Here is a 26,605-nt window from a genome sequence, read left to right on the forward strand (position 1 = left end):
CAAACATGTGCTGGAATACATCCACAATCTTCACTTCATCTTTCAAAATACAATAAATAATCCCCACATCACCTATATATATAAAATAAGAGTTTTGTCTGTACATTGCTCAGAATTTGAAAAGAATGGTATTTCTGTATCGATCATGTTCACATTAACAAGGAAATCCACTTTTTACTTTTCTGTAATTTCTGTCTGTCTGTATGTACACGCATCACGGAAAAAGGACTGAAGAGAATTTAATGAAAATTGTTATGTGAAGTCGGGTGATGAGCCACTACAATGTAGGCTATAAATCATTTTATTCGCGCTGAGTGAAATGGTAGTTTAGGGCAAGGCCTAAAATTTAATTCTCAAATATTTATTTTATTAGTGGTCCTATCGATAAATACTACATAACTAAATTTATATAGAATTAAATTTGCGATCATTTATGTCATACATTGTTACCGTACTGGCTTTGATAACACAGATATTCATGAATTGTATTTTTGTTGCTAAGTCCATGTCAACGCCGACCCACGAGAAAATGGGTTAACAGAATTTAATGAAAACTGTATAGATTCGACGAATAAGAAACTACGGTCTAAGCTATAAACAATTTTATTCACCCTGGTTGAAATTGTAGTTTAGGGGAAGTCACCTAAAATGTAATTTTTAAATACCTACATTATTGGTCCTATCGAAAAGTGCTACATAACAAAAGTTATACAGAATACAATTTCCTATCATTTATGTTTTTTTCAGTTGTACCGTACCGACTATGATAAGAGTGGTATTTGAGAGTTGGAAGGAAACTAAATGCGAAGGCCTACAATATTGAAAGCGCATAACATTGATCTACAATAACATTACATTGATCATTGTTTGTGGTGATGTTCTTTGTCTCTTATGCTGCCGCTCAACTCCGATAGATGGGATTACTGCTGCGTACCGGGTATAACAGCCTGACTGAATATTGGCAGGAAATAGCTGGGGAGTTCGATAACTTTCTTCTTTAGCATGTCATTCCTCTGGTTCATACATTTTCTGATCTGCTGGTACGTAACTCACTGGTTCATCATAGTATTTCAGCTATTCCATCCCTGCTCTGACGTGCTGTTTTGAATGAGCAGTGGGCACATTTAGGGCAGAGGCTCAGTAGTAGTAGTAGTAGTGGTATGACCTGGTCTAGAATTACTATGTAGGGCTATTCCAGATTATAGCACCACAATTCACTACACAACTGAAAATTCAATATTGGAAAGAGCCGTTCCTTAAGAAGAGCTTCTTCCTCTTCATTTTTATTAAATTCTTCATTCATTTTATTCGAAATTAGCAGTGAAGGAGGTTTTTTTTTCCCCCTCTGTCTTAAAGAAAAAATTTGCCTCAAAGTCAGATAGATTTTCCCGCCGTCAGTGTAGTGAATTGATATTTTCTGACTCATCGCTTACTCCTAAGAAGCAGATTAGTAAAAGGGCATAGTTTTTGTGCTGGGAGTCTCCACTATTCGACCCCCCTCCCGAAAAGAGATGAAGAGTGTTCACGGATCACGGTTGTCTGCGGCCTGGTCATTCCAGCTCTGGAACTTTGGACTGTTATATCAGCAGCATAGTATTGTTCGTTAAAAGTGAGAAAATGTTTAGTTTTTCATTTGATCAAGTATTTCATATGAAAGGATTGTTTTTACTCGCACCATTCCTACTGACATCATTGTAATAACCTATGTTCATTTCATTTGGGAAAACCACTAAGACAGTTTTTCTGAGGATGTAAAAAGGCAGGTGGAGAGTGAGCGTCTGCCATTATAATGAAATTCCCCAACCTGATTGTGACTTATGGTAGGCAAGCAGTCCTACCATTAAATGAAAATTCCCTAACCCAGTCTTCATATGAGAAAAGACGTTTGGTGATTTTCCCGTCGCGTATATGGGGTAACGTTAAGAGCTATGCAATTTAATACAGTCTTGCTTACAACGTGCACACTACCTAACCTAGAATTCTGTATATAATGTAGAATTCCGTAGCGAAGCACGGGTACATCAGCTAGTTTCTTTTATAATTTGGCACCAAAAGTGCAGTATGGGTTGGTTGGTCACTGCTCATTATATACAGAAATCTTGAAGTTTGTATTTTTGCACCCACTCTGCACGAAGCAGCGTCACCAACTGGTGTGGGAAGATAGCATCATGTGGACAAGAGTTGCACCACGTGATGGGCGTGAAACGCTGGCCATTTTGTGAACAGAAAGCAAATTTCCAGAAATCGTAAACAGGATTCACAACTGAAAGGAGTTAGTTCGGAAATATGTTAGTGAGTACAAAGCATGAGAAAACTAGCATAGCGAGTCGTTTCCCAGTCAACTGTGGAAAAAGATAGTGAATTTGCTATCAGCACCAGACGCGAGTATGTTGTGAAGATTATGATGCAATTCACTGTACTGTAGAGTGTTCAAAATAAATATTTTACAAACCTAGTTTCTTTTTGAAAATTCTCTTCCTAAAATTATGCTGCGGAGATTATTGATGCACATAGAGTAACTATTAAGGTGAAATGAACAGCGTAGGTATGGAAATGTTCTTTATTAGCTAATATCACAATAGTTGGTAACATTGCACGTTACAATAAATAAGACATTCACATCCCTGTCCTGTTTTAAAACAATATTCTCAACACCTGATAACATTTGGACTTACCGCACAGATGGTTTGACATGGCTACTGACACTTTAACAAGTATTTTTTAAATGGTTTTTGTTAAATTTCTGCACCACATCTGCTCTGGACATTATAGAGCTGCACTGGTTCAAGTAATTATGTTGCTTTTGATATATTCTAAAACCAAACTTGTAGATTTCAATGGGTCCTCTTCACCTTTTCAACCTTGGTTTGGGGAGGCTCATCTCAGCAAGGAACAAGTATAAACTGTACTAAGTGAATGTCAGTGTAGATGGAAGAAGCCACTCAAAGTGAAGGAGAAAGACATTCTGCTGCTAAAAGTTTGAAGACAACAATTTATATTTAGAAATTTCATGATCTGTATTGAAGTGGGATTACAATAGGGGTCCTCCTATTCAATACAAAGACATTTGTTAATGTGAATTGATCACATGAGGTACATCAGGCAAACACAAACAACTTCAAAACACATTGTAACACCTGCATGCACTTAAGTATAAAATCGTGACCCCGTTGTTTTGTACACGTGGTGGTTTGTCCAGCTTAGTTCTTTAATCTTGTTGAAAATACGCTGCAGAGTTTTAATGTCATATGAAATAGACACTTTGTTTGATCGTGGTTTGGTTCCAAAAGAATAAACCTTCATGTAATGGACTAATTCTCACTTCAATATGGGGTTTTTGGAACCCTGAGCAGCCACAGATCAAACAAAGTATCTACTTCACATGACATTAAAACTCTGCCGCGTATTTTCAACAAGATTAAAGAACTAAGCCGCACAAACCACCACGTGCACAAAACAACGGAGTCATCATCTTTTTAAAAGGATTTTATACTAAAGTGCAATACAATCATGTTCCATATTTTATTTAATGTTCATTTATGCAGGTGTTACAGTGTGTTGCCTGATGATGGCACGAGTTAAGAGCCGAAACCAGTGAAGAACATGTGATCGTTTCACATCTTTGTATTGAATAAAAAGGACCTCTATAGAGGTCAACAATATTACAAACATTTCCAATCACAATCACAAAGGACATAATCAAAATGCTAAAATCAAAGAAGAACCTCCTCTGATGAAAAAGGAACTTGGTTAACGTCTGGATATGGCCATTAAGGCATCAACCCTGTCATCACCCATTCACCATCAATCCTCTCGTCAGGGTTGCCAGTATGTGACCCAGACTTTCTGTAACACTGCAGTCTTTACGTATACTTAAAGAATTTTCCAGGATTTTTGCCTCGTTAGAAATCTCCCGCCGAGTGGTCTTGCCACGACCCATTCAACCCTTTTGTCAAGATGTGTGTTATTTTCCCTTTTTCATATTGTGAGCCATCTCAGCATTCTCTGTTTGCAAATGGTAAAAAGATCACTCATCCTGTTTCATGCCAAGCTTGTGCTAGGTAGAAACGCTGGTATTCTCCTACAGCCTCGACACAGAAAATTTCTAGATAAATACAAATTCCTCAAGGACATGTTCCACCAAAATAAAGGACAACAAGTAGAATTGTGCACAAATTTCTGTGTTTTCCTCGGCCAACAACTGTTCTGTCAAACCTTCAGGTACTCAGTTGTTGAAAAACAAAAGAGGCAACTGGTAATTTGTAAGTTATGGGAAGCATCATTCACTGCACATATGGCAGCTGATAAGCAATCAGGTTGGAGACTTATCCCTATATTTCAGGATATGTTTCTTTATCATAGCAAAAAGTAGGAAAAATGATCCTCGTAGAGCACAGAGTATCCTATACAATTGCATTACTACTTCAGGCAGTGTCCAACAGCAATTCTAATATGTGGAAGTTACTCTGTCTGTGCCAAAGTCCACCATTTGGTTCGCCTGCCTTGTGACCCATTGTATGGTTCTCTATAACGTTTCCCTCTTGTTTCACTGGATATGCCAGCAATTCCATTTTGTACCACGGTCGATGTAGACTTAATAGAGATGGCAGTTTATTGTTTAAATTCTTCAGTTTTGCAGCGGCACCAATCTCGAATATTAAACCATCATCATAGCATCTCTATCTGGACCTATGTTTGAGATACACGTAAAATAAGTTTTCTAGCCCCTTTTGATGTTATGAATTTAGGAGTTACCTCCATTCTGAAATTCTGTGGAACTGAGATTCTTCTGACTCTCAAGCACTACTTAATGGAAGTAATTCACATTGTAGAACCATAATGAAATTTGATGTTTACTCATTTCTTAAAGTACAACAAAAAGTCTGTGTTACATTTTGGTTGGGCATAGAGACATTGAGCCTCGAGCTTGGTCCATCTTGTCCAGTACAGGAACATTCCCTTCATGAGTGAAGTCCAGTCACCAAACGCACACTGTTTTAAATAGTCTTTAACAGCTTTAGACAAGCGAGTACAAGTATTACTTTACTATGGAGCTAACTCGTGTGATGTGATGTGTGACCCGTAGTTAGTCTCCTTCCTCAAGCGTTACACTTCATTTAGAGCACTGTTCTCTGGTGTATCGAGAACTAATCAGGAAACACAAAGAGGATGAAGACAGATGTATTTGTTTCTGCTTCCTGGCTTCATCAGATCTTCAGTCTTAATGTGGAAAAGAAACACAAGAAAAGGGAAGTCCAGTGGATAAAGGTCGAAAATTCCACAAACGACACTGAACTTCAGCCACAGCCTTGTCATCAGACACAAGGCGATGCTTAAAAGTTTCACACAGAGCGAGTTGTCCACGCAGCCATAAGCTTGCATCCGGGAGATAGTGGCTTCAAACCCCACTGTCGGCAGCCCTGAAGATGGTTTTCTGTGCTTTCGCATCTTCACACCAGGCAGGTTGTACCTTAATTAAGGCCAGGGCCGCTTCCTTCCTAGTCCTGGCCCTTTCCTATCCCATCATCACCATGAGACCTGTCTGTGTTGGTGCGACGTACAGCAGATTGAAAAAAAAAGTTTCTCAACCATTCCCGAATAATGCTTTGCTCGTTCTCACTCGTCTGACACGATCCTGCCTTCCAGGAAGTTTGTAGCAAACACTCACCATGGCAATCAATGAAAATAATTTGGCAGTTACTACAGTCAGTCTTCATTAATGGTACACAAAATCGTTTGTGGCAGCTAGTTTCACTTCCAGTCTCACTGTATAGTGTAATGGAAAGCCATTCCCATTTGGAAGTAAAATCATTTTGGCCTTGAACAAGTGGAGCGCAGCACATTCAGACACAAACTACTGAGTGGCTTCTCAAGGCCAGTCTCGTTACACTTGCACGACAGCGATTCCAACTCCTTGCTCGGATTGGAAATACCACAGCTGCAAACCAGCAACTCAGATGAACTTGAAACACTTTTGCTTGTCATGAGGGATCCTCGTCTTGAAGAGGATCGAGTCTGCCCGGAACTGCGTGTTGAGCAGTGGCATATAACCAAATACCTGTAACAACAGAGATGTCATCACAAGAGCCAATGTGCTTGCAAGCGACAGAAGTGAAGACAACAATGCGCAGGACTCACCTCGGTGAAGAAGTTGATGCACTTGTGTCGCTCCTGGAAGTGGGTGTCATCCTCCGACAGGGATACCGGGCACCCAGGGCAGCGGAATGTCCACCGAGACGTCACCTGTACACAAACGACATTTCATGAGATTAGTACAGTAAGTACTAGTGAACATGACATTCAGCCTACACAAGATTTGTGGCAGCCACTAGGGTCGCGTCATAATCTGCAGGCTTTTGTAATTCAAATAAGTCAAGTTTACTAAAGCATGTGAACAGTTCTCCTGTATTAGGCTACAGAAGGTATAACTTGTTCTCTAGCAGACTCGCTGAAGCAATTCAAGGTTTATTTTATTTGCGACTGAAATATTGTATGAATGATTCTCATATCGAAGTTTTGATGACTTTCTTGAAAAGATTCCAAGTTCAAAGAGTTTTCTAAATCTTTATATTCTATGAGGTCATATGAGATTAAAATTTCGTAAGAAGAAATATCGACGGCTCCAGGTATTAACATCGTAACTATGGTTACAATTCTATTATTGCTGTTAAGTTAGGGGCGCAGTAGATACGATTCTCATACTGAAGTAATGACTTTGGTGTTGATTGTAACTCATTTTGGCTATTCTTGGACTTACGATGTTAATACCTGGAGCCGTCAATACGTAAAAAATTATGTTGGACAAAAATGGACACAATTTAGTGCAAGTGTTGCAACATATTTGTTCAATGTGATAATTGAATTTGAAGATACACTTCTGTTCCACAACTTTGGAATAGTTGAAGAGAATTTAGCATTTTCTTTTCGAAAGCATATTAACCTGGCTGAGGAATGGGCAAGTTTAACAAGAGTGCAGCTAAAAACGACCAAATGTTCAATGTAGGGTGTGAGCTTTCATCCATGCTGACACGATTTTCTTCCACAATGTTCAGAAAAGCTGCAGGCAATGAATAAATTTACGGTAAATTTGCCTTTGGGAAAATAAAATGCGTGACATGATGTTATCTGTCATTGATGGCCGTGACACATACATACACAAACTTTTTCGTTACAGCTTTGTCAAAACAAGAGGAGTATTTCAAAACACGTTTAAATTTATTCCATGAAGCTGGTTGTTGTAGCTAGTGGTAGTCTCAGCCCATAGTACGAAAAAAAATTGTGGCAAGCAGTTGTGTGTCAGTGCCACATCCCACTCTAAAGATGGTGCACACTCCACCAGCAGACGAGTAGGGTGCGACCATTATACCAAGAATTCTTAATATCAGTATTTGTATTACTCAAAAAATTTATTTATAACTAAACTGTATCTGATACAAATTTAAGATGCACGTAATACTCGCGTTTATAAATCAAAATAATTAAAATAGTCTAAAACAATTCGGCGACCGTTTTTCCAACCTGAAAATAAAAATCAACGTATTAAGTTAATTGTCATTAATTTGAGTATTAAAGTTAAAATATTACACTTGCAAAAAATTATCGCTTTGTTGTGAAATACACAATTTATTCCAAATCTTGTGTGTCGCTATCTGATGCCCAGTCTCTCTGCCACACCGTTGAAGCTCTTGGAGACTAGTTCAAGTCGTATCTTCATCACCCACGAGCATAACAAGTCCAAGGGTGGACGTCTGATATTGCTGATCGCCGCTCGTTGTAAAATCGACGTAAGTGGTTTATTAATGCGTACATCTAGTGGCTGCAAAGGCCACCAGGAATGACTGTCATGTTTTATTTTTACTGAGAAGTTGCTTCACTTCGTGATCTCGGAAACTATCTAAACCAAGCACAGAGCTGGTTGTTTTAGTAGTGCACTGGGTCTTCTATCCCACACAGTTTTAACCCAGTCCAGCATGAGTTCTGCGTCCATCCATCCAACCCTTTGGTTGCACTCGTATATGAATTCCACGGGGAAACTGTATATTCTTAGGCATCGTTTTCCTCTTGAAAATGATGTAAGGTGGCAACTTTATTCCGTCAGCTGTAATGGCTAGCATTGCCGTGCATCTCAACTTCTCACTACCGCTGGTTTTCATTAATACACTCCGTGATCTTTTTAGTGCAATAGTGCTGCTGTGAGGCATATCAAAAAAGATCGCCATTACCGGTTTGAGAAAGCAAGTACGAAGTTTCCTTGCGCAAACTTATGACAAATCGGTGAAAATTTACAATCTTGTCCGTGTAATCAGCAGGCAACTTTTGGCTTAGTGTTGTTCTCCTTCACATTGACAGATCGTGTCGTCGTAATCCATCCACGACTCGCCTTAAACTGAGTTATGTTGTGTTTGCACGCTACCTCCCGTCCCTTAATTTGTAATATTTCATATGATACACTGCACCAATTGCTACGTATTTCATTGACGTACATAAACACTTTGTCAATTATAGAAAACTTCCCTGTTTTAGGACCCCTAAATGCGCGTCTAAAAGGGTTTGTGCTTTTTAGCTTGTTTTTTAATATCCGCCAGTCCCGCACCAACATTTCACTCACTGAAAATCCTCTCTCTGCAGCTCTGTTCCCGTGCTGTTCAGCGAAGGCAATTATGCTTAGCTTGAAGCCTGCAGTATAGTTTCTCTATTTACCCATAATCGCTTATAAATGCTTCACATGTTAATGTTTTGCAATATAAATGACTTTCCGTAATTGTTCACTATTAAAACAAATTATTTCTACAAACACCCCAAACACAAACTCACGCACACATGTCTACAGTAATCACATCAGTCACAAACAAATAAATGCATCTGTGATCTGTCCATTCCAGAGCAGCCAATACTGTTACGCAGTAAGGAAGCATGCAGTAATTTGTTATCAGTTGAGCTCGTTGGTTGCGACACACTAGTGCGCTTGTGCAAAGCTCTCAAACCGGAGCACGGATGTCTTCATACGTCGAACTAGCTAGTGCGGTACAGACCTACTGTAGTTGACCGTGTTCCGAGACGTCAGTAACAAACATTCATTTTTTCAATTTCTTTTAAACATACGGTAATTAGATTAATATTTCTTCCCAGTTATTGATAATTTTACATTACATTACTGACAAGTTTATAAAATAAAACTTTAATACCATTGGATAATAATTATCTTGACTGCTTGGGTAAAAGTTTTCATCCCATGCCCAGACACTTATGACGCAGTAGTAAGATAAGGGTCTAGCGATGACAACTGAGACATCGTAAATAATTCGGCTGAATAATTCCGTGGAAATCTGCGTTCTCATCTTGGATTTCACTTCGTCCACAATAACGCAGGAGCCGGCCCCATAGTGTAGGGGTAGCATGCCTGCCTCTTACACGGAGGCCCCGGGTTCAATTCGCAGCCTGGTCAGGGAATTTTACCTGTATCTGAGGGCTGGTTCAAGGTCCACTCAACCTACGTGATTACAATTGAGGAGCTATCTGACGGCGAGATGGCGGCCCCGGTCTAGAGAGCCAAGAATAACGGCCGTGAGGAATCGTCATGCTGACAACACGACACCTCGTAATCTGCAGGCCTTCGAGCTGAGCAGCGGTCGCTTGCTAGGCCAAGGTCGTTCGCGACTGTTGCGCTGGTGGTTGTAATAACGCAGAATTCTATCAGACCTCTTGTCTACTAGAAGACAAGTGTGTGTTGGTACTGGTATTTCCTGGCGACGTTGCCGATAAGCAATAACTTACAGCCTTACGTATTTCAAATGAGAACTCGTAATATGTAGGTGGTGAATAAATTGTACACTGTCTCGCGACCACATTGTCAAACTGCCGATAAGCCATGCGTCGTACATATACCGGTATTATTTATTTATACATCGTGCAACATCTCGCAAATGTGACTGTGTTGCCAAATTGCCCGTAAACCATACACGTATTTAAATTGCGCATTCATGTGCAACTTACATTGCAGTTCCATTTACCTTTTAACCAGATTGGTGAACAAAATTTGGACGTGCGACGATTATGCGATTAAATGTTTAAAGTCTTATTTTTGTATTGAAAATAAAGGATGCGACGATTATGCCGGGAAATACGGTATGCCTAGGAGCTTTATAACCCTCTTAGTGCCGGCTCCCTTACTGCCGTAGTTGCTAAGATTGCCAGAGAGAAAATGCCTATTATGCAGCATCGAAGATAAAAGCATATCCTAACCTCACTTTTCAAGATATCTCATTGTAGTTTACATTTTCTTGTAGCTAAGTGATCCCTCTTTTCACTTATTATATTAACATCACAAAAATAATTCATACTTGACTGAAATAATAAGTTAACTTATTATTATTTCAATCAAATATCATCAATACGGATAAAAAATGATATTTATCACATGTATTAATTCATACTCATCATCATCATCATCAGTTTTCCACTCCAGTTGCCCGGGTGTGGTTTACGAGCACTCTCCACTTCTGTCTGTCCATGTACCACTCTTCTCTCAAGACGACATCCCAGCTGATTCCTCTTGTTCCTATGTCCTCTTTCACTTGGTCCAGCCACTTCTTCCTAGGTCTTCCTACCGGTCGTTATCCGGCCACGACTGTGTGTAGCCATTGTTTTGCTGTCCTTCCATTGTCCATTCGTTTGACATGGCCAAACCATTTCAAACGGGCCCTTGTCAATTTTTCATTCAGGGATGGGTACACACGAGCTTGCTCCCTTATTCTTTCATTCCTTACCCTGTCCCTTTTTGTCTTCTGTACCACAGTTCGTAGGAACTTCATTTCTGCGGCTTGTAGTTTGCTGTCCACTTGTTGGGTTGTTGTGCAGGTTTCTAGGCCATATGTTATTATGGGGGTGAGTAGCCGAGTAAAATTAAATTTGTATCTCACTACATCCTAGTATTTTGATTGTACTCACCTAAATTTGGTATTCCTGTGCACACTGTTTGTAAAATATCAATGATTTAAGAATAATAGTTCTTGTAAAAATAGATTAAAATACTGACTTGGTCTAGCATCAGGATGAGGTGCACGTTTAGGGCCAGGCGTCTCAAGGAATGTAGGAGAGGGTTGAAATTCTACGTTCTGATCGGACTGAATTTCATGGAAAGCGGGAATCTGGCCATCATCGTCATTACTGTCTCTGTCAACTCCATCATTATTCCCGTCACTATCATTACTGTCTTTATCGGAAATTTTATGCATCACTGTCACATAAGTAAGTCGGATAACATAACCGCTATCGTCATTGTTTGGAACGTTACTGGCATTATTATCACTCTCAGTATCATCTGAATCATCGTCTGACTCGATATAATCAGAATCTCTTTTTTTTCTTTTTTGCTAGGGGCTTTACATCGCACCGACACAGATAGGTCTTATGGCGACGATGGGATAGGAAAGGCCTAGGAGTTGGAAGGAAGCAGCCGTGGCCTTAATTAAGGTACAGCCCCAGCATTTGCCTGGTGTGAAAATGGGAAACCACGGAAAACCATCTTCAGGGCTGCCGATAGTGGGATTCGAACCTACTATCTCCCGGATGCAAGCTCACAGCCGCGCGCCTCTACGCGCACGGCCAACTCGCCCGGTATATATATATATAATCAGAATCATCACTCAATTAATTAACATACTGTACCAAATCGTCATCAATTTCAAACACATGGTCTATAGGTACGCGCCAAACAGCTAAAATAGAAAAAATCATAACATCAACACAACATGTCACACAGAGATTCTGGTGGTAGATTTAGCAACTGTGTAGTATCTACTACAGAGTGATGCCGACTGGAGCTGCCATCTGTCAGATATGTGCAAACTATTACGACTTACATAGATAGCTGCAACATGGAGCGCGAAGGCGCTGCCCGACACTCTAAGAGATAATATCCCGCACCCTAACTGCAAGTGATTACTGATTAGTTTTGTGGCCGCAAATGGGGTGCAGCTGCCAATGTTTAGCCCACACTTGCTGCCCAGACACAGGACCACATTGTCGAGAATTAGCCTGCTCCCATCGCTGTTGGACCTTGTGGAAGATAAAAACACAGAATAGGATACACATAGTGAGGAGCTCCCACTGTACCTTGACGGGAGGTTTCCGAGTGATGTGAGACACGAGGAAGTTCATGGCGATGTCCTCGCAGTTCATGTACTCGTCCACCTTGTCCCTGATGGCCTGCGGCAGCCAGTACGAGTACAGGTAAGTGTAGTACTTGTGGAAGAAGGCTGCACCTGTCAGCACCATCGACAGCTCGCACGAGTAGTTGCTGTTGTAGAGCCAGCCACCGTGGTTCAGATCCCAGGCGTGGAAACGGCCGGGGAACCCCACGACGCGGTCCCTCTGTTCCCGCCACACGCGGAACCCGAACATTATCTCGTCGTGGCGCAGGTGGGCGTCATCATCCACGGAAAGAACGGCCTCTGTCTCGATGGCATCGTAGGGGAGGAAGCGGTTGTTGAGGCTGTTCCTGCTCGCCTTCACTACCTGAAAAGTAGACACATGACTGATACAGTATATAGCATGTAACATCGACACGATAGGTTAGTTTTGTGTTACGCCAACGGATAACAGCCATTAAACAGTTCAACGCATTCAAAGCATGCAGCCTGTAATGTTATGATTCCAGCTGCATGGCGATGCAAGGATCTAAAGAACCAGCAGCAGATGGCGTAAGAGCCTTCTGTAATAACTTTGAATATAGATTGCTGTATCTGCACCATTTAGATCATTGACACAAGATTCATATTAAAAGAGGAAATCCATTTTACAGTCTCATTCAAATTAAATTCCAGGAATGATTTCCTCTAAACAAAAACATTGTTCTGTATACTACAGAGATGGAAAATGACTACTCACGATTCCCTACTAATGAAAATTTTCCTGTATCTCTTGTAAATTGCATGCTAGTGATATTGGTGCCTTCAATGATTCTTCATGCTTTCAAAATATAATTTCTATTTCTATATATTATTCTAAATAGACATATATATATTCCTAAAGCCTACCTGGTGGACACGACTGTTAAGACATCCAGTCCATATGATCCGATATCGTGCTTAGTTATATAAATCCATTCGACCAGCTCTTAGGTCTTAACAAGTGTAATAATTCAATGGTATATCAGTTCATAGTGTTCCTAACGCTTAAAGTGGGCTGCAAGAAACATTTTATCTTTGATTTTTCCAAGGAAACCAGCTAACGTTTTATATAACATAAGAAGAACCAACTAAGTGTTCCATTACATAACAAACATCATCAAGAAATGTTTATTGTTTAAAAATAAGGTTATATAGCCCTATAGGTGAAGATATGGGGGCTAATGAAACATGCACGAATGAAGTTGGCGGAACAAACCTGGTCGAATCTGAGTCCTGCTGGCTGGCGGGTCGGATGGAACCCCTAAGCCTTGAGTAAGCTACCTCATTGAGCAGGTTGCCCATGGGAGTAAATAAAGTACAACACAGCTGCAGTGCTTCACAAAACTCTGAATTATGAACGTACACGAGTTCCAAGTGAATCATACTGTCAAAATGAAATGGCGCATGGCTTTTAGTGCCGGTCGTGTCCGAGGACATGTTCCGCTCGCAAGATGCAGGTCTTTTGATTTGACGCCCGTAGGCGACGTGATGAGCACGACACTTACACGCAGCTCCCGTGCAGGCGAAATTAACCAAAGATGGTTTAAATTCCCGACCCTGCCAGAACGCTAACATTAAGAATATCATGTAGAAGAGTATGAAGGAGGGCAAAGAGAATGCAGAATAAAAAGTAAATGACCTCACCATTTTGAAATTTCCTAGGGAAAGAGGGTTACATATTTTATTGGCAGCACTGAAGATGATAGTAATGATTACTTTGTCTTTCTGGAAATTGAACATTAAATAACTGACCGAGAAAAAAGTGCTAAATATTAAAAAGACTGTGTCAGGAATTGATCTGACATGGACAGCGTCGAGCTTCACGTTTAAGAACGGTTCGAGGAGGTGTGTTAGCTACGTCATACGGGACAGTCTTACTTTTTATTTTTATTTTACACGTTGCTTTACGTCGCACCGACACAGACAGGTCTTACGGCGACGATGGGATAAGGAAGACCTGGGAGTGGGAAGGAAGCGGCCGTGCCCTTAATTAAGTTAAGAGTTTCAACATTTGCCTGCTGTGAAAATGGGAAAGCACGGACAGTCTTATCATAATCTACCAGTTTCATTTCCATATTGATATTATACACAGTTACAATGAAAAGGAAGCTTCCACCTAATCAATATTTCCATATTTGATCTACAGGACCGGTTTCGACCTTTCTTAGGCCATCCTCAGCTGGTCACGCAATCTGATATTAACATACATGCAATTAATCTACCAAGGAATGTCACATGACAATAACACCATCAAATTTGTTGTTTCTCATGATTAGGGACAATCGTCGAATAGCTGGAAGCTTCCTTTTCATTGTAATTACAGACAGTCTTACGTCAACGAAAGAGAACAACTGGCTGCCGAAGAACAGAATCACGCATGACTTCTCAGACGAACATCGCTGATAGGTTTGTTTGGTGTATGTTTTAAGTTGCTCAGCATCTAACAGAAAGAGATGAGCAGCATGGATCTAGTTTTCTTTTGCAACAAAAGCCATACTGTATTTACCCTGAGCTGTTACACTGAAACAACTACATCTGCTCAAAGAATATTGGACCCTATTTGCACCAGAAACCTACCCTCCAACGACCCTGTTCATCAACAGTGCAATGAAATACAGTATTTAAGGTGTTCATAACAAATGTGTGACTTACCAGATAGCCTGGGACTGTGCACCACCTGACGCTTCACAGAAACACTTTATGCACTTTCATTAGAACACTAAAAAATAAGGATGTGGGAAAGTCTGGTAGAGAAAGAAAAATACTGTTAAGAGCAGAAACAGATGGGCAGTAAGAAGAGAGAGTGTTTGACAGTGAACACAATGAATAGAAGAGAAGTAAACAAATAGAGGAAAACTGACTCGTAACATGGCAAAAATAGACTGACAATTTTAGAACATATTAAACTCACGAGTGAAGAAACAACACCAAAACAGTATATTTGCAAAAATCCTGGCAACGTGCAAGCTAAAGTTAGTGGATACTGACGTGCACGGGAACTCCGATGTCTGGCCAGCGCAGGTCTTCCAGCGGAGGTTTAGGCGAGTTCCACACGACCACGACCTTGTGAAGATAGGGCAGTCCGTAGAGGCGACCGAGGGAGTTGATGAGAACCTGGAGCACAGGACAAAGGGGGTCACATCATCGTACGATGCTCCCACACGCCAGAGTAGTTGGTGAAGCCTACCTGCTCACGTTCGTAGGTCAGCATCACTATGGTGAACTGTTCTCGAGGATTGTTTCCGCCCAGACTCTCGCAGAACTCCTTGCCCGCTCCCCCGGCACCCCGGCCGATGGGCCGGAAGCCCACGCCCGAACCCATGAATTTGGCATCCGACGGTAGGACCAAGTCGAAAGGCAACTGCGGATAGAGGCGGAACGGATCGCCCCAATCGTTCCACACTTCGTGGCCCTGCAATATAGCAAGTGAATCGCCATGTTAGGATGCAGATCTGAAGATGATTAGAGGAGTCAGTAGTCGTTTACCACCAGCTCGTGAGAGAAGTACACTCCTGTTCCCACATTCACCTGCATTATTACATTTCCTATAAATCACATAACATGATTTAAAACACAGACACCTACAGCATGATTGCATCATGGCAAAGAAATAATTACAAAACGTGGAGTAATGTCTGAATGTAGTATTGATAGTAGATTCTTTTGCTTCTATTATTAAGTATAGTTTCATGATTTACTAGTTTAAGTAAAAGTTCTGACAAGAAGACTGGAATCAATTAATGAGCAAGCGATTGCAGCTATGTAAATAACACGTTTGAGAGAGTCATACGTATTAAAATAAGAATAATAAAGTATTTATTTGATGTTATAAATCCTAATAGTGTCACAAAACGCAAGTGTCATCATTAATGGTATTGGCATACAATGATTATAATTTGAAGAATCGTCATTGTTGCAGTGACGAAGCAAAGAAAGAAGTGTTTTGGAGGGAACAATCCACAGCCATAGAACAAAACCAGCAAGAGATGGTAATACCCCTTATTCCATAATCATCATCATTTCCCATTATCCGGGTAGGGGCAAATATGGTTCCTCTCCACTTTCCCCCACTCCTCCTCCAACACTGTGCCCCAGTCCTGGTTTCTTTCTCCAATACTGCGTTGGATTGTGTCCTTCCATTTCAACCCTGGTCGTCCGTGGCATCTCCTTTCTTGCATTTGCATCACCTTTTTTGGCACTCTTTCATCCCTCATTCGCTTTATTTGCCCAAACTATCTTAGTCGGCTCTTCTCTATTCTATCATTCATTTTTTCCACTCCAATTTCTTCCCAGATTTTCTCATTCCTTATTTTGTCTCGTCTACTCTTCTGTATCATACTCCTCAAGAACTTCATTTCGGCTGCCTGTATTCGACTCTCATCCTTCTTTGTCATTGTCCAAGTTTCTGCTCCGTAAGTTGTTATGGGTACATAATACATCTTGTACATAGTATCCTTTGCTTCCGTTGGCACATCTTTGTCCCATAACATGTTTCTTACACTATGATAGAAACAACTTCCAGCTTGAATCCTTTTACTAATCTCAGCATCCAGTCGAGCATTCTCCATTAATTCACTCCCCAGGTATTTAAACGTTTCCACTACTTCCAGGGGCTTGTCTGCAAGTTTAATCTGACCTTTCCCTTCTTTCTCCCCTCTAGTCATAACAAGAGTTTTACTCTTTTCTACACTTATTTTCAATCCACATTCTTCGATCTTCCCATTCACCACATCCAACTGTTCTTGAACCTTCCTGTCGTCTTCTCCCCAAATCGCAATATCATCTGCAAATAACATCATGTTCATTTCTCTTCCTCCATATGTTGCTTTTGCTGTTCTCATGATGTCATCCATTACTATTGTAAACAGGATTGGTGATAGAACATTTCCCTATCTCAGCCCACTAGCTATTTTGAACCAAGTTGTCCTGCCAACTGGTGTTTGCAGGCAACTACAACATTCCTTGTACATTGCCATGATCATTTTTATTAATCCCTGTCCAATTCCTTTTTGCACCAGACTGTCCCAAGCTTTTGTCCTGGGGACACTGTGATATACCTTTTCAATGTCAATGAATGTCATCACCATATCATTCCCGTACTCCCAATGCTTTTCCATTAGTTGTCTCATAATGAAAATGGGCTCTATTGTTGACCTTCCACTTCTGAAACCAAACTGATTTTCATGTATTTGATTTTCAACCCTCAACCTTATCCTACTTTCCAGTATCTTAGCAACACGGGATATCAGAGTAATTCCCCTGTAGTTCTACAATACTTTCTTATCGCCTTTCTTTAAAATTAGGGTGATTATTCCTTTTTGCCAATCCACAGGGACCTTCTTATTCTCCCAGACAATCCTGAGAACCCGATATGTCCACTGCAGGCCTACAGCTCCAGCTGCCTTTATTATCTCCACTGGAATTTTATCTATTCCAGCAGTTCTTCCATTCTTCATCTTTCTTACTGCCATTTCAATTTCATTCATTGGGGCCGATGACCTTAGATGTTAGGCGCCTTTAAACAACAAGCATCAATTTCATTCACTGTAATTTCTTTATCTATTTCTTCATCAACTAATTGCCTTTCCTGGTGGTCCATTGAATGACTGTCATTAGTTCTGATATTCAGCAACTTCTGAAAATACTCTCTCCATCTATTTCTTATTTCTTCTGGCTTTGTTAATATTTAGGGGCTGCCTGGCCGAGGCAGTAAAGGCGTGCTTGGTTTGCCTGGACGTCGTAAAATTTAAGAAATGAAATTTCCACTTGCAGAGGTGCACATGGCGCATCAAGTGGCAAGGTTGCGGATAATGGAACCCCTCCCAGGGCCTTCATGGCCTGTATGGAGAAGACTTTGCTTTGCTTTGTTAATATTATCATCCTTCACAAATCTGGTGTTTACTTGATCTCTCTTTTTATTTCTTAAGATACCATACAGTAATTTCTTGCTGCCCTCCATATCATCTCAATTTCTGTGTGAATAAGGCCCAGCTTTTCCTCTTCTCTTCCTCCAATTCTTTGCCTCCATATATTTTCTTCAGTGTTCGATATTTTCCATGCTTTCCACTACCACATATCTTTTCTGCACATTCAACCAGTGCTTCCTTAAATCTTTTCTATTAATCTTCAACATTCCCAATCTCCGTCCTGTGTACCAAGGGTATTATTTCCCTTTGAAATTTTTCTTGTATGCTTTTTCTCCTACAACTTCCTTACTTTAATTCTTTTCTCTCTTCTTAATGGGGGTTTTTCAATCTTTCCCACTTTCAGTTTTCCTATCACAACTCTATGATCTCCACCAAAGGCTTCTTCAGGCATGACTGCAATATCTAAAAGGTTCTTTCTCTATGATTATATAATCAATCATGGTCTTTGTTCGTCTGTCTCCCCAACCATACCTTGTAATCTTCTGACTGTTCTTCCTAAACCAGGTGTTTCCAACAACCATTTGGTTCCTCATGCAAAAATCCACCAACAACTCGCCTTCTGGATTTACATTTCCATATCCAAAGGGGCCCTACAACATCTTCCTTTCCAACTTGTGCATTTAGATCTCCCATCAATAGCACTTTCTTATCTTCTGTCTGTCTCTCCACATCCTCTAAAAAGTCCTCTAGATGTTCATCTATGCAACCCGTTTGTAGAACATACAACAGGAATAGATCTTTCATGTCATTTTTAAACTGGAGTCTCATCAAAATCATCCTATCGCAGACGCAGTTTTTTTTTTTTTTTTTCAAGGTTGCTTTACGTCGCACTGACACAGATAGGTCTTGTGGCGACGATGTTATAGGAAAGGGCTAGAATTGGGAAGGAAGAGGTCGTGGTCTTAATTAAGGTACAGGCCCAACAATTGCCTGGTGTGAAAATGGGAAACCACGCAAAACCATCTTCAGGGCTGCCGACAGTGGGGCTCGAACCCATTATCTTCCGAATACTGGATACTGGCCGCACTTAAGCGACTGCAGCTATCCAGCTCAGTATGAGCGCATTTTATTCCAATGTAGGTTAATTTATGAATGTACATATTTGTTTTTGGTAATTTTTCTTTTAGTTGTCTGCACTAAATTAAGCAGGGATTGAACAATTTGAAGGGGTAATGGGATTGTGAACACTATGAAAATTTTATAGGGATGGTATCTTCATAGATATTATCATGTTTGATGGCTGTGTACAAAAGATGTTTTTTGAGATCTGATGAATAATGTGGGGCAATGAGAACTATAGCCAATGAGGATGACAGAGATGTTCAAGCTTATTTAAAATGCAGAATTAGGAAGATATAAGGTAAATGAGGTAATTAAGGATCTTCAACATTAATAGTGGACTTACATAAGAAAAGGATTTCAGTAATTGAGAGTACAACTGACGATAGTGAGTTATGCTATGTTCAAAATGAAATATCACTGGAACTAAATTGTGTATGTAGAGATGTGAGTGGTGATAGCACCCTCCTACTTGCTGGTACATCATTATTACTTATGTGATTGGTATTTCAGTTCATTTGAATTTATTTTGTATCAGGTAATATTATCAACCCATAATGGGAAGAATATTGTCCCATGTCCATAGTTTAAACCATTGTGTTCAACTTGCCTAATGTAGGACCTACACCATTTGACTGCTCAGAAAAGACTTATGCAGTAATTTTAGGCCAATTGACAATAACTGCAAAAGAAATGAACCAATTTTGTCTATAATATATTTGATGTATCTTTTAAAATGCAAATAAATTGCAAATTAAATTTTTGTATATCTGAATTCCGTGAATAATTAATGCATCTGAATTTTTGGCTGCATTTTTAGTCAAAGAATTATTCGATAAAATAAAATAAATAATGATGTGTTGAGGAGTACTCTAGTCATCAGCTGCAGGCACTCAGCAATGTAGGACCGCCACACTGCTAGTCGCTCCGACTCCCAGGTGAAGGAGAGACACAACATTACACATCAAACCATTTAAAACTCTCACAAAAAGTCTACCTGCGTCAAGAAGAAGGTGTAGTTGCGTTTGAACTTGGGCGACGGGTACGGCGGTTCCATGGGACCCAGGCTTTCTTCCGGCTCGGCTTCGGGGACGATGGCGTCCGTCTTGAGAGGGACGAAGCTAGCGTTGAAGACGCTGGGGGAAGGCTCGTCCTCAGCAGGTAAGGGAGGTATGCCCAGACGGTCTCGCACCAGGGCTACAACTGTATCCACGGTGCTCTGGACAGACGCACAGTACCGCTCCCACACCAGACGGCCCTGGCGACGCAGAACCAGCAGGTCTGCGTCCGGCACCGTCCGCAGGAAGAAGTGGAGCTCCGTTACCCGAGCCTGAAACAGTAAATACGTGGTTCTCACTGTTGTGCTTGTGGTGATTATTGAAGTTCAACCATCCTTTAAGCTCTCTCACTTCAGACGCTGGAAGTCTCTAGTACAAGCTTGATCAAAGTTGGATACAGAAACACTGATATTGAAGTCTCCGCTTGCCATTAAAATGGATGCTACTGGATATTTTAAAGATTAGTGGGGCTGTAACAGGTTCCAAACAAGCTAAGCCTTGTGAAGAGAACCAAAGAGGTATTAAATATTATGGTTCCATAAGAACTTCGTAAGGAGCCTGCGTGGGTCAGGCCTCCCACCGCTGGATACAGTGGTTCAAATCCCGGTCACACCATGTGACAAAGCGGAGGCGGGACAGGTTTTTCTCCGGGTACTCCGGTTTTCCCTGTCATCTTTCATTCCAGCAACACTCTCCATTCTCATTTCATAGCATCTATCACTTTGGGAGTGGCGACCCCATCGTACTAACAACCTATATCTGCTTCATTCACACATCCCTGACAAAACAGGTTGTAGGTTTTCATTTTCAAGAACTTCGTAACACATTATTAAGTAAAACCAGTCAAGTTATTGGAAAAATAAGATACTAATTAGTATATATTTTATTGGTTTGTCTCCATTTACAATCATCACTGATCTCCACTTGCTACAGTCGTCTACAAGGTAACTGTAACTCTGGCAAGGAACTACCATAGCCTTGTCTTCCACATTAGACCAGTAATTAATAGGAGGAATTAAACATAAAAATAGCAGATCTTATGTCAATCCTCGGTTAATCAATCCTCAAAAATGTAGCAGACTGTTTCGATTTCCATCTTAAACTTCCTCGTTTCAACTGAGGGGGAAGCACACATATCCGGTCAATTTCACGAGTCCTTCAATTTTTTTGTCTTAACTTTAAACCAACACTTTTAGTAGGAATTACTGTGAGCGCATACAATCTGCTCTAGCTGGAACATCAGCCAGATGGCAGGGTGGGAATACTACGTAAAAAGTGAATATGATAAAATTTCAATTTATTTTCCTCAGGGCATTAACAATAATATCAGACAACTAAACATTGAACAAGCATAATACTGGGCTTAGCACTCAGTTGCTGTGCGTTTGTGATGTCATATGGAACAGAGTGCTCGCACCTGACACTAATGAACACTTTATCATTTAAATAAACAGTTTTCAGTATTTACATTTGAATTTAGAGCACCCAATGACTCATGTAACTACCACATATCATGGTTATGTTAGATGGGCAGGGTGGTAAAGATATTCCTGTCACAAACATCAATACAGCCCAACACTTTTCTTGACGTGAACACAAACAGCTGCTTAGTGAAATTACCAGCATTTCGCCTTGGTGTGGCATTGAGCACTGGAAATTTCACAAATGAAAAGCTTGAATCCTTTTATATTTGCAATCGTGAAATAACATTTTTGATATAAAAGCCAAGAGCAGGCAATTTATCCACCTTAGTGCACTGTCAATGCATTAAAGATGATATCTCAAAAGGGCACAAGCCTCCTGCCAGACTGCGGCAAAATGCTAGCAATGTCATACTTTTATAGTAGTCGTAATTACTTGAGTTAGCGAGTTGACCACGTAGCTGTCAGCTTGCATTCACGAGACAGTGGGCGAGTCCTATCTCTTCAAACTGGTACTGTGACTGCAACAGGAAGATACAGAAAAGGTGAAAGAAACTCACCTTAGGCAGGAAGAGAGCTGCACGCCTCCAGTCAACCACCTCGGCATACGGCAACTCTACTTGATCCCCTCCCAGAAGTACGGGGATGGCTCCGTTCTTCAGAGCCTCGTAAATTCTCGTCTGCAGTGCCGTGGTCGACACGACATCCACTTGCGTGGGCACTAGTACCAGAGAAAAGGTCGACTCTCTGAGGACGGCCGCCCTCGATGATTCCGTCCCGCAGAGTTCCCATTCCCCTCCCGCGTCGGGCTGCAGTTTTACGAGTCTTGCCGTCCCCGCGGGGCTAGTCATGCCCGCAGAGCACTCGAAGTGGAACAAGAAACGGTCGGAGGTGCGTCTAAACACCATACCCTGTAGATGTTCCACCACAAACGAATCTATATCCTGTTGATGTCTATCTGTCACACTGGCATCGTCTTCTCTGTCCGTCTCCTTAGACCGGTGAAGTTCTCCTTGGAAAGACAGAAGAAACTTGCGGCGGGCAGGCAGCAGGTGCGGACACTCTTGCCACACGTCACCTCCCGGCTGTCCCAGAATGGGCGGCACGATGATGTCGAAACCCCGTCGATATCTGGCACGCGAAAAGAAGGACTGCACGACTAAAGCTCGACCAGTATCCACTCCTCGGAAGACATCACGGGCACCCGTGCTGGTGGCCCTGCTGTCCGGTCCTACACTGCTGCTGCTCCGAGCCAAGTTCAGCAAGACGTGGTTCCTGCCGTCACCTCCCCAGTAGGGCAGCCCATGGAGCAACGTCTCCACAACCGTCGACGAGCTGTTGCCTCGCAGCAGCAACGCCTCTCCCACCAGCACCAAGAAGATACACGAAGTGTTAGGGTCGGTGGAGAAGTGTGGGTTGTATCTGCAATAGACAAATAACTGAACTTGAAGACACTTTTTCTAAAGCTGTGCTGTTAGGCCAACAAGCATCATCATATAAAATTGTGATGTTTAAGGGCACCTGGAGGTGTTTTTCACTTCTTACAATAGAGCAAGCTTTCCTGAATCCAAAAATGCATCATATGTCTGGCACCACACACCTTAGTGCAACGGCCCTGTAGGGCAATGGCTGCAGATTACGAGGTGTCCTCTTGACCGTCATTCTTGGTTCTCTAGAATGGGGCCGACATCTCACTCTCAGATAGCTTCTGAATTGTAATCACATAAGCTGAGTGGTGCTGGAACCAACCCACGGATCCAGGTAAAAATTCCTGACCTGGCAGGTTAAGCTACCCTACACCACAGTACATTTCCGAAAGTGACACTTTTCTCAGAAGAGTCAGAGCCATCAAACACTTCTTGATCCAACTAGAAAGAGTACGTTTTTCCCTAAAATATAAACACTTCCAAATTTTGGAAGGAAAAAAAGCTTTTCTTTTCAAGACCCCATTTTAATAGCATTACTTTGTATAAAAAGAATCCTCTACTGAAAGTTGTGGCAGTAACTTAAATCTTAGTATTTCCATCCCTGTTGATGGAGTTGAAAGGTGCAGGTTTCACGTCCAGTTGCCCCGAACTCCCAGACACCAAGTTCAAAACTTACCCCAAAGTCTGTTTAAGCGTGGTCTTGACGAACCCCTCGATCTCCCACTCCGGCGAGATGACGGGATGTTGGTCCGGATTGTAGAAGTAGACAGGGAAGCCCGACACGAGCGAGCACCGGGAGTGATCAAAACAGTTGTGCATGCGGCAGGCAGATCCGGACCCACGCGGCTGAGCAGCGAGGGTGGCAGGAGGGAGAGATGGCAGGAGACGTTTGGGCAGGGCCAGATCCGGAGTATTCCGCTGAACGGCTTCCCGCTGAGCAACCTGGGCCTGTGCAAGGGCAGATGATAGGTCAGTGTGGAGAGAGAGAGAGAGAGAGAGAGACAATGTTTGACAGCTTTTAAGTTTTCATGTGGGAACTCATCCTGCTTTGGAGCAGAGTGCAAGTCTAGTTGTGCTGTGTGTTACCTGTCTTTACCCAAACCATAGCTACCTGTGGATCAGCGGTAGAGTGTCGGCCTCCGGATCCCAAGATAGCGGGTTCAAACCCGGCAGAGGTAGTTGGATTTTTGAAGGGTGGAAAAAAGTCCATTCGACACTCCATGTCGTAAGATGTCGGCATGTAAAAGATCTCTGGTGACACATTTGGAGTTTACCTGACAAAATTCATTAAATCTCAGCCATAGACGCCCAAGAGAGTTTCGGTTTACTCGGTCTGCCATCTAGTGGGCCTAGAGTAAACGGAACGTCGAAATTGACGAGCAGACAGCCAGATGGTGTCAAATTGAAATGTCTGCACACGGTAGCTGAGGTCATACAATTATTATTATTTTTATTTTTTACCCAAACCATAATTATATAATGTTTGTATTATCCTTTTCCTACGTGTTCTTGTTTTCATTTCACTTACGGATTCTGAAGAGCTTTAGACTTTTGATACCATAGCTGGAAAAAAGGGGGGATGATAATTATAAGTCCAACGTTTATTTTACTCTGGAATCTCCATAGTTTTATGTATTAGTGAGATGAAATGTTCCGTCCAACGAGTGGAAGGTGCAAACGTACTTTGACGGACACTTCCATCCACGCACATGGACTACCTACAAACACAGTGAGGTTTGTTCTGTAAGTTTCAAAATCTAACCGACAGATGTGAGGAACTACCTGAACTTCATTTTTATATCATAAATGGCAACTCAATAAGAAAAATAAAATGCACCTCATTGCCTGGCTTGAGATTCACAACAGTTGGATAATATTGGCGAAGAGCAACAACATCAACATGATGTCCTATGTTCCAACAGAACTGTAACAAAAGAAACCTTGACGCCTCATACGCCCACCAAAAATTAGTCCAACTCTGAAGAAATCAGTGCCATGCAATGTAGATATCTGTATTTTTTTGTGTTCCATACCAAAGAGGACTTCACTAAACCACAAATGTAGGAAGGAAAAAAAGTAGTTCATATGTGTGAAACATCTCTGTATATATATTCCTCTGCATTTCCTTAAAATAACTGAAAAATAAATAGTACCAGTAAGTATGGACATAATATTTTCCAAAAAAGAAAATGTAAGTCAATTTATGTGTTGGTTTTTGTAAATTTCTGTTGTGAGTTCAGAGATTTGAAAGCTATCAATTACCTGCTCCACAGAGATCTTGAGGCGCTCCAACTCAGTTTGATGATGAAGCAGCTCCTGCTTCAACTCGTCGATCCTCTGCGTGAAGCTCGCCACCTCCAACTGAAGGCGCTGTCGTCGAGCTTCCAAGACCCTCAGCTCTGCACTGACTGAGCCTGTCACAAAGAAAGCTATTCATCATTGAGAAAAAAGGAGGTTCCTGGAGTTTATTCGATGTAGAAACAGTAACTATTGATAGTCAACACCCCTCCCCCAAATTTTAGTCAAGATGAAGAAAGGAAGAGAAGAATGCCGAAGTACAGTGATGCACTGTCGTTCCATCTCGTGAGTTTCCTTCAAACTATGTCCGAGGTCTTTTCACAGCCATCTAGATAAAGCTCCATTATTTTGTTTCATTTATCTATCGATCCATTTTAACCTGATTATTGATGTGTAAAATTCATCAATTATTCGTTCGTGTACTTTTCCCGCAGCGGCATCGGTAAACAAGGACTATTTTTCTAGCAATACTATACAAGACATGTTAAATGAATGTTTTAGTGATTATGAGGATAGCAGTAATAATTTTAGTGATGATTCTCATGACAGAGATGATGTTGCCGTATTACACCCTGATGAAGCTGCTAGATGTGGTGTGCTGCGTGTAATTTTTACTGGAATTTCATGGGTAATTATGGAAGAAATAAACATTTTGTAAGGTCTTTCACCCCAAGGTTTAGCTCTAAATGCCGTGCAACCAGTAAAGTCTTTCAGAGTTTATTTTCACTTGAACTCGTCCAGCCGAGTGTAACGGAAACAAGTCACTAAACTACACTACATACAGTCCCCAGGAATGTTATTTCCATTTTGATCTAGAGCAAGGGAAATGATTCCTCTCAATGAAAATGAGATGTATTAGCATGTTGATGGGAACTACATTTTAGGTCTTACTTCTCGGAAAATTGTACCATTGTCACACACCTATTTGATTCATATATTTAGACAAATTACCTCACTTCAATGAGACTATTTGGTGGAGCAGAATGCTATTTCCAATATAATCAAAATTGGTTGGAAATTGACAGAGATAAAACAGTTTGGTGCTCCTCCCACATCCAGTGAAGGCTAGATTTTTAAATGTTCCCAGTCAGAAGGGTTAAGAGGTTTCCAAGCAAAAGTGAGCCTGAGAGATTATTTCATTGTAGCAAACTTCTTTTTTAAAAATCAGTAATTAAAATATCATGACAATGGTGACATTTCAATTTTTGTTTTGAAAATCATGTGGGGAGAACAGACAAGCACGAT

The 26,605-nt window shown here is 41.2% G+C and overlaps 1 protein-coding gene across 6 annotated transcripts in view; it reads right to left on the reverse strand.

Moving 5' to 3' along the window:
• Positions 1 to 2,542: 2,542 nt before the first annotated feature.
• Positions 2,543 to 26,605, reverse strand: part of botv (exostosin like glycosyltransferase 3) — a 35,000-nt gene continuing 10,937 nt past the window's right edge. For 4 of the 6 annotated variants that reach the window (XM_067158403.2, XM_067158401.2, XM_067158402.2 and 1 more), the window contains 9 exons: positions 25,325 to 25,476; positions 23,739 to 24,010; positions 22,196 to 23,057; positions 20,154 to 20,486; positions 15,358 to 15,582; positions 15,159 to 15,284; positions 12,115 to 12,516; positions 6,139 to 6,243; positions 2,543 to 6,058 (listed from right to left, as the gene is read on the reverse strand). In XM_067158403.2, the coding sequence (XP_067014504.2) occupies positions 5,954 to 6,058; positions 6,139 to 6,243; positions 12,115 to 12,516; positions 15,159 to 15,284; positions 15,358 to 15,582; positions 20,154 to 20,486; positions 22,196 to 23,057; positions 23,739 to 24,010; positions 25,325 to 25,476 (2,582 nt within the window). In that variant the 3' untranslated portion in view covers positions 2,543 to 5,953. The remainder of the gene's footprint in view (positions 6,059 to 6,138; positions 6,244 to 12,114; positions 12,517 to 15,158; positions 15,285 to 15,357; positions 15,583 to 20,153; positions 20,487 to 22,195; positions 23,058 to 23,738; positions 24,011 to 25,324; positions 25,477 to 26,605) is intronic. The other 2 variants (XM_067158405.2, XM_067158406.2) reach the window with 2 other exon arrangements.

This window comes from Anabrus simplex, chromosome 14, assembly GCF_040414725.1.
Source record: "Anabrus simplex isolate iqAnaSimp1 chromosome 14, ASM4041472v1, whole genome shotgun sequence".
In the NCBI taxonomy this organism is placed as follows: Eukaryota; Metazoa; Arthropoda; class Insecta; order Orthoptera; family Tettigoniidae; genus Anabrus; species Anabrus simplex.